The 12562-nt window shown below is 36.2% G+C and overlaps 1 protein-coding gene across 1 annotated transcript; it reads left to right on the forward strand.

Moving 5' to 3' along the window:
- Positions 1 to 556: 556 nt before the first annotated feature.
- On the forward strand, positions 557 to 9686 carry lmln (leishmanolysin-like (metallopeptidase M8 family)). Its single transcript, XM_084121879.1, has 17 exons — positions 557 to 844; positions 1728 to 1825; positions 1917 to 1947; positions 2068 to 2150; positions 2291 to 2408; positions 3164 to 3342; positions 3428 to 3533; positions 3631 to 3725; positions 5217 to 5334; positions 5411 to 5518; positions 5599 to 5675; positions 5809 to 5919; positions 6308 to 6440; positions 6824 to 6983; positions 7086 to 7216; positions 8334 to 8544; positions 8841 to 9686. The coding sequence occupies exons 1-17, from the start codon at positions 725 to 727 to the stop codon at positions 8939 to 8941; spliced, it is 1980 nt and encodes a 659-aa protein (XP_083978005.1). The 5' UTR covers positions 557 to 724; the 3' UTR covers positions 8942 to 9686.
- The last annotated feature ends 2876 nt before the right edge of the window (positions 9687 to 12562 follow it).

Below are 12562 nucleotides of genomic sequence, written 5' to 3' on the forward strand. Positions count from 1 at the left end.
TCACTATGCACTGTAATGAGGTCAAGTGTGTAGCATACTATATAACTATACATAATCTCTTAACTATTTTTGACTCATTCTTCAAATATTAAGTGTTATAATGTCAATTTTACACAAAATTGTATTTAAATTAGAATTGAATTTATTGAAAATAACTTTTATTGTCCCAAAGTAGACGCCACTCTCTGAGGCCACGTGAGCAAAGTGTTAAAGGGATAGTTCACCTCAAAATTAAATGTCAGCATTTACTCACCTTCATGTTGTTTCAAATCTGAATGAGTTTATTTCTTCTGTTGAACACAAAAGAAGATATTTTGAAGAATGTTGGTAAACAGACAGTTGACGGTAGCCATTGACTTCCATATAGGCAAAAAAATTGTCAATATATAATTGACATTATATAGTCAATGGGTGCCTCAACTGTCCTTCATTTTTTGGGTAAGCTAAGTACATAGTAAGTTCGTTGCAGAAGATTTGTGCAGAATCTACACTATTTATTATTATTATTATTATTATTATTATTATTACATTTATGTTGGGTGCAGACTTTTATTTTGACATGGTGAAGCGTTGTTTCTGCATTCACGTTGCTCTGGGTTTATGGGTGAAGCCGGTTTAATGAACTGCTAGTTTTCTCACAGAATATCCCTCAATATTGTGCGGTATCGAAGGGCTCTCTGTAGCATGACAGGACGGAGATATGACTGTTAATGTCACGGTTTAAATGATGGCGTCAGGATGGCGTCAGCCTCGATCCGCTTTACTCCTTAACACCATCATCATCTTCATCAGCACCGGCGCACAGACCCACACCTGTGACCATAAAGTGCCCCTGCCTACAGAGGTCAGTCCCTCTTCTCTTTTATTCATTCTTCTGCCCCCCCCAAAATGAGATTTGTTCCAAATTGTTTGGGTGTACGTGCCTTCCTAATATCATCATGCTGCGCTTTTTTCCTTCAAAATGAATGGTTACTGAGGCTGTCAATCTGCCTCAAGTCTCCTCTTGTGTTCCACAGAAGAAAGAATGTGACATGAAGGTGAAAAATTTGACAGAATTTTCATTTTTGGGTGAACTATCTCTTTAAAAGACATTTATCAGGATGGTGTCACATTAAAAGGATAGTTCACCTTAAAAAAAAAAAAAAAAAAAACACAACTCATAATTTACTTATCTTCATGTTGTTCTAAATCTCTATTATATCTTATGTGTAACACAAAATAAATTGTATAGCAGTCCAAACTTATTTTTTCATTAAATGAAAGTCTACTCATTGCTCAAATAATCTATAAAATACTATTATTTAATATTATTTGGTCCCACTTTATATTAGGTGTCTTTAACTACTATGTACTACTAATAGCATTTAAATGATTAATTTGATACAATGCACTTATTGTACATTCATGTTTTTACATTGTACTTATACAATATATATAATATTAAAAAAAGTACCTGAATGTTATTAAAATAATATCGGTAATTACATCTATAATTGTACTGTTGACCCTTCCCCTACCTCTTAATCCACCCTTGAACCTACCCATACCCAAACCTATCCCTATCCACCCCAGTAGCAGCAAATGTGTTTTACAATACAACATGAACACAATAAGTACATTATACTTATTTTTATGTAGGTACATAGTTAAATACACCTAATACAAAGTGTGACCTATTATTTAACCAATACTTATAATAATCTAATCTCTCTGGTTTACCCTTCTAGGTGATACATAAAGTGTTTCTAAAGCCAGATAGATTGATCAAAAGAAGCACTAACCAGCAGTTAAAGATCCAGATAGAGTACGACTCCAGCTTGGATGGGTTAGTTATGGGTTTATATTTTATTAAATGCAGGAATGCCACATTATCGTGACCATACATTGACTTCACAATGTCTTTACTGCTCGCACAGGTTAGATGAAGACAAAAGCAGCCTTGTGAAGGTATATTTTGACTTCTGTGGTCAAGATTTTATCAGTCAAATGTTATTTGTTAAATCTTAAAAATGGCCTAAAAGTAGGATGCATGCATGCATTATTGATCTTTTTCTGCTTTGTTTCAAGGACAAGCTCCTCCCACAGGCTATTGATTATCTTCAGGAGGCTTTCAGGGTTCGTAGGCAGTCTGGCCCAATATTGCTGAGCAGGTAAATCTCTTCTGAGCTAGTGTTGTCTGCAAACAAATCCTCTTAAAATTGCTCTCGGTTCTGGCCTTCTGGATGCTTGGTGGTTACTTAATCTAATTAGTGTCTGTTTTTAATCCCAATATATTTTTCTTAATTATTAGGCAATGTGCAACCAATCAGTACCTTAGAAAGAGAGATGATCCGCATCGCTACTGTCAGGGACCATGTGCAGGCATCACCAAGTGTGGCCCAGTTGTTGTCCCTGAACAACATTTGCAGGTGGGTCCCTCCAAAAATGTGTTACTTGTTTTTATTTCAATATTTTTTGTCTGTATATACAGTATAGTATAGCTGTTTTTTGTTGCATATAAACCATATAGATTAGGAAGTCCAAAAACATCAAGACATTTGTTCCTCATGTTTTTATTATGGTTGCTTAATATGAGCAATGTTCCGCATACAAATTTCATACTTGTTTGATATTCCCACCAAAGCCTATTTAGTCTACCCGTTGGTGCATAATGAGCATTGTATTGAAATCAAAATGTCTCTATCATCCTAATAATTTGAGGGGTCCTTTATTAAAATGTGGTCAGATTTTACTGTGTGATTTGTGGGTTTTAAAAGGATGAGGCTTTAAAACAGAAAAAAGTTAAATAGGAATGGTGTATTTACATAATTCATAAGAAACTTTAACTTAACACAATAAAACTAGGAAACTTGTGTGTGGAGTCTGTTTGCATTACATAAAGTATTGAGTATTTCTGTTGCAGCATGAAAACGTCTCAAACATATGTGTATTTGACAAATATTGCATCTAATCCACTTCATCTGTGACAAAGTACGCAAACGCCAAGCAAGGGAAGCAAATTGTTAGAAGAAATTAATTCCTCCCACGATTGTGATGATCTACTAATATATACAGAAGTATCATGTCTAGATTTTTAAAGCTAAAAAAGGAAATATATAGTAATATTGATAAATATGATTATATTGAAAGTTAATATGTATTTGAACGAGTTCTTCTTCTTTAGCAATGCAGGGTTTGCAGTGAGTCTGGAAAGTCCTGCGGTCCCGCCGGTCCTCCCGATGGTGAGGGGGTGGCGAGGGCAGATTTTGTGCTGTACGTGAGTGCGATGACCACGGAGCGCTGTGGACAAGAGAACATCGTAGCCTATGCGGCGTACTGCCAGCTGGAGTCTGAACTGGACAGGTAATGGCAAGTAGGAGTGTAAGTGATTTTGATTTGCTGTGGTCTAGTGTGTTGCTGATAGTAAGCACAGAATTTCTTAATACAGGCCCATCGCTGGATATGCCAATCTGTGTCCCAATATGATCTCCACTCAACCTCAGGAGTTTGAAGGAATGCTTTCCACAGTCAAACACGAGATCATACATGCCCTGGTAACAACATTAAACTCTATACATCCACTTGACACAGAGACCATGAAAGAGCTTCATAGTTTTTATAGATTGTTCAATTATATGCTTTGTCTCTTAGGGTTTTTCAGCAGGACTCTTTGCGTTTTACCATGATGATGACGGGAAACCTTTGACACCACGTTCTGCAAGTGGTCTGCCTGCATACAATGAAAGGTGATGGTTATGTTTGTATATTCATTTCAATTCAGTTTGATATATTATTTAAAAATATTTACATAAATATACAAAACTATCAAGCCTATGTAATGCTACTTCCAAAAAACAACAACGAAAAAACAGAGTGCTTGACTCTTGCATTGTCAATACAAGATATTGACCAAAAATGTATGCACCTCTTGATGGAAATAACATCACAACATTTATTTCCATCAAGTGGTGCATCAATTTTCGGTCGAGATCTTGTATTGACAATGCAAGAGTCCAGCACTCTGTAAAGTCTCCTCCATCTCATCCCTAAGACTCTCAATGAATTTAAGATCTGGACTCAGAGGAAACGTGTGGAAATGATTCTTCATGCTCCCTCCCAACCGTTCTTTCACACCTTGAGCTTGCTGAATCTTGACATTGTCATTCTGGAATATGGCCATTATGTTTCTTCTAGTGCTGTCAGTTAAACGCGTTATTAACGGCGTTAACGCAAACCCATTTTAACGGCGTCAATTTTTTTTATCGCGAGATTAACATTCTTTTTGGCCTAGCAAACTTTGTAGTTTTTTTCACATGCTGTTGCAACAACTAGTAACGTTAGAAAAACTACAACGCTAGAACGGAAACAAAACAACAGGCACGCCGCACACACTTGTTTGGGCTTGCGAGCCGGCCGAAGAGTAGTAGGCTAACGTTACGTTTTGAGTGGATGGCGAGCGCGAGACGCCGAAATGGATGCCAATAAGATTCTGAATGGAAAGTTTACTTTTAAAAAGTTGCCAAATGGTTCCATTGACAAGACCAAAGTGATCTGTGTGTTTTGTCGTTGTGAACTGAGCTATCATCGCAGCACGTCCAGTCTGAAATTCCACTTGATGGCCAAGTATTCTCTGATGCGATTATTTGCTCCAAGTGAGAATGTTAGTGTGAAATTGAACACTACAGTATATGCCAATGTTGTTTTCAATAAAAAAGCATCTGCACAAAGCAAGCCGATCCACTTTTCCATGTTGATAAGAGCATTAAAATGAGAAAAAAGTAATGTGACAAAAAGAAATCAAGGGACATTTAGAATAGATAAAAATGTACGATTAATTGCGAGTTAACTATGACATTAATGCGATTAATTGTGATTAAATATTTTAATCGTTTTACAGCACTAGTTTCTTCCTACATGGTTGTTTAAGAAATGAAAAGCTACACACTCCATCATTTAGGGTTAGAAGAATTGTTTCCAAACATATAACATGATAATGTTTTAACATTTGAAAGCAGTGGCACCGTTGCCACTAAGTTTTGTTCCGATTTTGCCGTGTTTGCCATTTAATGTTTCTCATACGCAACAGAAATGTCAGCGCTTATCAGTTATCACCATTGCAACCTCTAAAAAAATTCAGTCACACCAGCAGAAAAAGAGGTCACAAAATGCAAACATTTAGTCACAGTATAGAGCCCTGACATACACTGTGTTTATTTCTTTCTATATATCTCTCTCAGTTTAGGGTTATATCAGTGGAGCGATAAAGTCATTAAAAGAGCAACTCGGCTGTGGGACATCCGTGGTGGCCAAATGGTTAGACACACCGTCCATCTTCTGGCCACTCCACGTGTAGTGGTAAGTATTTCTATTTCTTTCCTTTTAAAGGAACATCATGCATATAGTCCATTGATTTGTTTTGTTGTTTTAACAGGAGGAAGCCAGGAGACATTTTAATTGCCCCATTCTAGAGGGCATGGAACTGGAGAACCAGGGAGGTGCTGGAACAGAGTTCAACCACTGGGAAAAACGTCTGTTAGAGGTAATGAGAGGTACACTAAACAGTTTCAGTGTCAGCACTGTCAAAGTACTATCTGATTTCAGAATGTTTTATTCTAACAGAATGAGGCAATGACTGGATCTCACACCCAGAACAGAGTGTTTTCCAGAATTACTTTGGCCATAATGGAGGATACAGGGTAAGAGAAGTATTGTTGCTCATCACTAATGCAGTTGATTCATGTGTTAACATTCATATTTAAGTGGAATTTAAGTACCAGAATTGTAAGGTTGTCTTGTGAGTGACTCCTCTGTGCTATCTTATGTTTTAAGGTGGTACAAGGCCAATTATAGTATGGCAGAGAACCTGGAGTGGGGAAGAGGTTTGGGGTGCGACTTTGTGATGAAAAGCTGTAAATTCTGGATAGACCAACAACGCCATACGTAAGCTTTTATATATGAGATGCATAAATAAAAAATATTTAAAAATGCATAATACAACTCTCGAATAAATCTGTTGTTGTAGTAAGTGGACTTCCTTTTATGCATTTCGGCGGATGCTTCTATCCAAAAAATGGCATACCAGTGCATAAAAATTATAGATTTTATCAGTTCATGTTTTCTGTAGGAATCAAACTTGTGACATTACTAGTGCTACCCAAACAGATTATGAATGTTGTACATTTGCACCAGTTCTTTATTTTTGATTGATCCCAGTGTCTTATCGTACATTATCTAGAGAAATGGGAGTTTCATAGACTTAAATATATAGTATAGTGGAAAAGGTTGACACCTGACCCTGATGGGGTTTTGCCTTGTGTGAATAAAACAGGAGGCCAACACTGAGCCCGTACTGTGATTCTGTGAGGAGCGCACCTCTGCAGCTCACCTGCAGGCAGGACCAGCTGGCAGTGGCCGTGTGCAACCTGCAAAAGTTTCCTCATTCACTTCCTGTAGAGTATCAGGTAAGATCAGCAGAAATGCAAATGTGACGAGCCTGTGTGTAATCTTCACTCAATCCTCAATCTGCTGTTCCCACATTAAAATATTATAAACATTAACATTGTTTTCCTTTAAATTTGCTTAAAACAATGACTATTGTGAAAAGCAGTAATAAAATGAATGGACTTGACAGGATACCTGTTGGTTGCTTTTTAATTGTGTAAATCCAGGATGTAAATGTCAGGCACAGTTACAGGTAAGTAAAGAATGCCTGAGATAAACGTGTTGTCCTGATTCAGTATCTGCGGTCAGATGAGATGATGTCATTATTTTAACTTTCCTGTCCTGTCAGCTGTTAGAGAACCTCTGGATTAAATCATATTGATAAACCCTCTCCATCCTGTAGTATTTTGACCATATCCCTGGCGTCCCTGAGGCGGATTTATCAGCGTATGGAGGGGCCGTGGAGATTGCAGACTACTGTCCCTTTAGCCAGGAGTTTAGTTGGCACGTTGGTGGGGAATACCAGCGCAGCTCTTACTGCAGGGTACATGAGAACCAGCCAGGTGAGATGCATGTCCCTCACATCCTTTCAGTATTTTTTTTGGGATGTAAACTCTTCTTCCATTCTACAACTGTTGAGACTGTATTGGGGTTTGCTTTTTTAGCCACATGGAGAAACTATGGGGCAGAACAGTACGGCCCAGGATCAGTGTGTCTGTACCAAAAGTCAGCGTTCGTGATGGAGCAGTGCACCAAGCTAATGACCTACCCAGACTGGGGCAGTGGTTGCTATAAGGTAACAATATTAGCTTTGAGGGGTGAACTCATTAGATATACAATTCCGTTCAAAAGTTTGGGCTCTGTAAGATTTTAAAAAAGTTTTTGAAAGAAGGCTGCATTTAGTTTATTTATTAATTAATGCAAGTAAATTTTGTTAATTTTAATGTATTTAAAATAATCCAATGTAATAATAATGTATTCCTGATTTCCTGTGATGCAAAGCTAGATTTTCAGCATCATTACTCCAGTCTTCAGTGTCACATGATCCTTCAGAAATCATTCTAATATGCTGATTTGGTGCTCAAGAAATATTACTTATTCTTATCAATGTTGACAACATTTTTGTGAAAACGGCTAATTTTTTTCCCCAGGATTCTATCTTTGATGAATAAAAAGTTCAAAAGAACAGCATTTATTTGAAAAGGAAATCTTTTATAACATTATGAATGTCTTTACTATAACGTTTGATCAATTTAATGCATCCTTGCTGAATAAAAGTATTATTTTCTTTAATTTCTCTGAATGGTAGTATAAGTGTGTGAGTTTTTTGTGTAAATACAATTTACAGTAAATAATAAAAGCATTTATCTTCTTTTCACTTTGAACTGGGGCATAATGTTGTAACGGTGCCTGCCCCAAATCAGATTTGATTATTTAATAAATGTAAATTTAATTTCAATTGTTCGGGAGCCAGACAAGTCAAAACTTGTCAATAAAAAAATATATTATAAAAAATATAAAATATATATATGTAATGAAGTTCAGTTTCCCCGAAAATAGCTCAAACCACTGTTACACAAAATAAATTCCTTCCAATACCCACAATAGCATAGAATAGGGCTTAAATGACACACATTCAGAGATTGAAGGGTTTCAGGTCAAAAAATATATATTTTATTTCACACAGAGTTTGTATTTTTCTTTGCCTCACATGAAAAACAGTAAACAGATTGCTGCTCAAGTTCAGTTCACGTAGCTTTCATTCAACAAGAAAAAGAGAGTCTTTGATTCATGTCTTATAGTTCGTCTTTTTTCAAACTCAGCTTTTCGTGTTCAATTTCAACCAAAAGAAACCCAAAAAAACATGGGAAATTGATGATTTATGTGTACTGAAACTATGATTTGTGGTGCAGGTGACTTGTACAGCCCAAGGGTTGTTGGTTTGGGTGCAGAACGAGTCCTATCCATGTGTTCGTACTGGTCAGGTGATCAGCGTGAGCATACGAATGAATGGATGGGTCTACAGCGGGCAGCTCATCTGCCCCACCTGCTCTGACTTCTGCAGCGACTGCCCCCTCCCTCATGAGATACCCCCTCTAAACTCCACCAAGAGTGCTCGCTTAGGTGAGTTACTGTCTGACATGCTTCACATAACCTCATTAGCTGTTTACATTCACCTATTTGTATGCGCATTTTGGGATATTGTATAAAAAACACTGGATGGAAACCCCAAGATAATATTATTTCACAGTATTGCTGTTTTTACTGTATTTTTCATCAAATAAATGCAGCCTCTGAGACCATAAGAGACTTCCAAACTTTTGACCGCCAATGTACATAAGATTCAAAGGCAGTAAAATGTTTGTTTGCAAAAAAAGATGAATGTATTTCATATTATAATTCAATTTTTCCTCTCTCAGATCCTTGTTCCAGATCTTCCTGTTTGGTGGTGAACTTATGGCAGCTCCTGTTAAGTCTTACTCCACTGCTGATCGGGTTTGTCCTCTGTGGCAGAGACTGAATTTAGTCCTGGTGGAACGGGTGAATACGGACGGCTTGCTGCCACAGGCTTCCCTTGAGGTTTAGCTGCTGTGGAGGGCAAAACGGCCATCACTTCTGTAGGGTAGTCTGTGATCTGATAACTGTTCTCTCTATGCAGAGATGTGGACTGTAGATGGGATTGAAAAGCCATTGATTGCACTCCTCCTTGCCTGGCTGTCAGGTGCCAGCGAGCTGTAGATCCAATGTGAAGCCATAGTCATGGAAGCTGCGTTCGTGCAGCACAGTTATGCAGGTGCTAATTAATGATCTCTTTGTCTCTTTGATGGACCTGTAACATTTTGGGTCATAACATAGGCATCTGGCTGAGAATGATGGGAGATATTCTCTCTAGTGTTCAGCTCATGGTGCTCCTCTGCTGTTCTGTGAAAGTACTTGCTGCTGGTAATGTTTTGATCAGCGTATATCAGGTCATGTGACTGACGAAGCTTGTGAATTTGCATGGAGAAGGGCAGGTGAGATGTCTGTTAAGGTTAGTGAAAGTGCTGAATTTAATTGTTTTTTTGATAATTTATAGAAATTTGAATGTTGCCATTGTGTAAGATAAATATGTTAGAAGAAGTTTAAAAGCGTTTAATTGATTCATATACAGTCCAGAAGTCTGAGATTACATTGAAAAGCTGGGATTAAACACACAAAAAAATATTTGTAGTTATATAGAACATTTTAGGATTTTGAAAAAATTTTTAAATAGGAAAGATATTATGAAAAATAAAGAAAAACACATTGATCACGTCTGTATAGCTTGGGTGCTGCTGTCATTACAGGAAAAAAGGATGACAAACCAAATACTTAGAAATTCTGAAATGTATTAACATTTTTAATTCAACTTTTGACCTTTGTAATACATTTTATACTAAATTAAATGAAAAAAACAATGCATTGTCATTAGTGGTCTCAGACTTGTGGACCTCTATTTAGTTTTATCACAACTATCGGATATACAAAATTCAGCTTTGATTAAAGGTGCAGTAAGTGATTTCTGAGGAACACTGTTGATATTTGAAATCAACGCAAAAAAACACACCCCTTCCTTCTTTGCTCCGCCCCCAAAAATGCATGAACACGCAACGCAAGAGTGGATGTCTGTTTATCATAGCTAAAGCAAAATAAAGCTTCGCGAAAAATAAAGTGAAGATGACAAATGAACTACAAGGAAGAACAAAAAAATAACATACAGTACACGAGATAAGCAAGAGTTTGTTGTTCGTCACCAGCAGCACACCAGCTCCACAAACAACTTTGCCACTCAAAACTGTACTTATAATATAGCTAACATTACAACAACAGCATATCTTGGTTCTGTGAAACAACAAAACCAATGTTACTCAAGTATGGAGCAGAAACAACAACGTTTTCAGGCCTTCCCACTTGGGTCTCTCCAGTGCTGGAAAGCTTTTCTATTATTAAGCTCTTGCCAGATCATAGACTTCTTTTTCCAGTAATATTCCTCTGACCTTTTTCCCTTGTAATGTCACTCAGCCATCTTTCTTTCTTCAAATCTCCCTCTTGCTTACTCTCTCTCCTCCCCCCATCACGAGTGGACACGCCCCCTCTGCTGATTGGCTACAAGTGTTTTTTGGTTCTCGGTCCGATCCACTTTCTCAAAAATCGTTTACTGCCCATTTAAGACTGATTCTTTGATTATCTTGAAATATGTCGCCAGATTTTGGTCCTAAAGGGCTGTCCTATCATGAACAACGTGTTAAGAAAAAGAGAAAAGTGCTTTTTGTAGACGTTTATATGAGATCAGACAACATTTGTTTGTTTATTAGTTTGCCTTCACTGAAAAGTATGCATCTTTTTTTTTTTTTTTTTTTTTTTTTTTGAATGCTAAAAAACATTATTTTAAAAACAAAACTGGGAACAAATACCAAGGAGTTGCACTGTGTATATGTGATAGTTTAGAGATGTTACTGTTTAGGTGTTAGAAGACTAGTGAAGGTGTCTGTAATGCAATTATCTAGTATTTTACTTTTAATGGTATGTTTAATGAGGAACCTGTGTGGATGCTGATCTGTCATCTTGTTTCTAAATACACTAATTTATAGTTCATATTGCCATTCGTAAACATTTTAGTATTATAATATTTGATTTATTTTTATTAGGTAATAGTGTTCTATAATTTCAAGACACAGTATGGGAGAGAACATGGCAGCTCTAACTAGAACACTGATTTTAGGGCCTTAGCATATGGAATAAGTTGTGTAAATATATACGTTTCTTTAGTAGTACTGATCGCTCCTGTGTTAAGAATTTTATTTTGCATTTTGAGTCTGATGAAGAGATTAATTGTGTGATATATATGGAGCTAATAAGTTTCCTGGTTTCATAGTGAAGCTTAGAGGATCTACTCTAAAATATGGTGTGATAATAGTATGAATTCATATTTACTGGATGTATGTATAAGTTTATATTCTGAAATGTTGGACTGAATGAGCCCTTACAGTTTTAGGGGCTCTTTATTATGTAACTGAAAGAGTTTTATACTCTCAATCAAACCTCAACTGAAATGCCTTTCCCTTCATGGTATTCACTCAAGTACTGTAGGAGCATATCGTTTTAACACTATGTTTTAACATAATTTTGAGTTTTCTTAGATTGAAAGCAAGCCTTCTTTGTATTATGCTCATATAGGAGACCCTTTTCTTGGGTATTGTAATTATCACTGCGAGAACTGAGGCTTAGTAGCATTGGAGCATTTATGAACAAATTTATTTATTTAATTATACTTTTTCTGGTGTGTACATTTCATTTGTCAAAAATGACTGAGATACATTTGCTCATAATAGGACATGTTTTTTCATAATTCATTTTAATTGTTGCTGCATAAATCGCAATTGTGTTATAATAGTCACTCAGTTCAATTTGGCAATGCTTATATTTGAATTTCTCATGTTAAATCCTCATGAGTTCAATAAGTAAGCCTTGCACCATTTGAATTAAGATTAGCTTGGAAAAAAAATGTCAGCATTTAATTCAATTTTACTATGTCCCAATGTTCTGACGTACACTTTGCCATGACTTGTGCTCAAAAACAACCATTTCTTTGTATGCCTTTTATTTATTTTACTTATTTTATTTGTTAGCATTTTATCTACACATTCATTTAATAAATAATGTTTGAATGTTTTAGTTGGAAAATCTTGTGTTGAACAGAAATGAATTGAAAATGCCAAGTCATGAGACTGAAGACCAAAGACAAGTCTATGCAGAACTAAAAATCTACCACACAATCTCTCATTATATGTTTTTCTCCATCTTTTGTATTGTATATGGTACATTATTGTTCTTTTTAATGGTACACAATTAAAAGAGATGTTCAACATCAGTTACCTCCTGTTGAGACATAATTTACATTGTTAACAGTTGTTTATTTTCCCAATAAAATGAATGAACAAAAATACAGTTGTCAACAGTTGAAGTGGATCAAAAGTTGTCCTAAGACAAGAACGGGTATTGTTCAAAATCCATGTATAACTTTGATGAAAGGTTTTGATCCACTTCAAATGTTGACTACTGTATATATATATATATATGAAGTAAATATTTGAAGATTTTGTTTAATATTTATTATGATTAT

The sequence above is a fragment of the Abramis brama genome (assembly GCF_963993115.1).
Source record: "Abramis brama genome assembly, chromosome: 8".
Classification (NCBI taxonomy): Eukaryota; Metazoa; Chordata; class Actinopteri; order Cypriniformes; family Leuciscidae; genus Abramis; species Abramis brama.

What these genes read in the sequence shown, in the direction of transcription:
- lmln (XM_084121879.1), top strand. Translation starts at nt 725, where the DNA reads ATGATGGCGTCAGGATGGCGTCAGCCTCGATCCGCTTTACTCCTTAAC. An exon ending in ACGAGATCATACATGCCCTG is followed by an intron (nt 3,534 to 3,630) that starts GTAACAACATTA and finishes TTTGTCTCTTAG; the next exon opens with GGTTTTTCAGCAGGACTCTT. An exon ending in ATAGACCAACAACGCCATAC is followed by an intron (nt 5,920 to 6,307) that starts GTAAGCTTTTAT and finishes TGAATAAAACAG; the next exon opens with GAGGCCAACACTGAGCCCGT.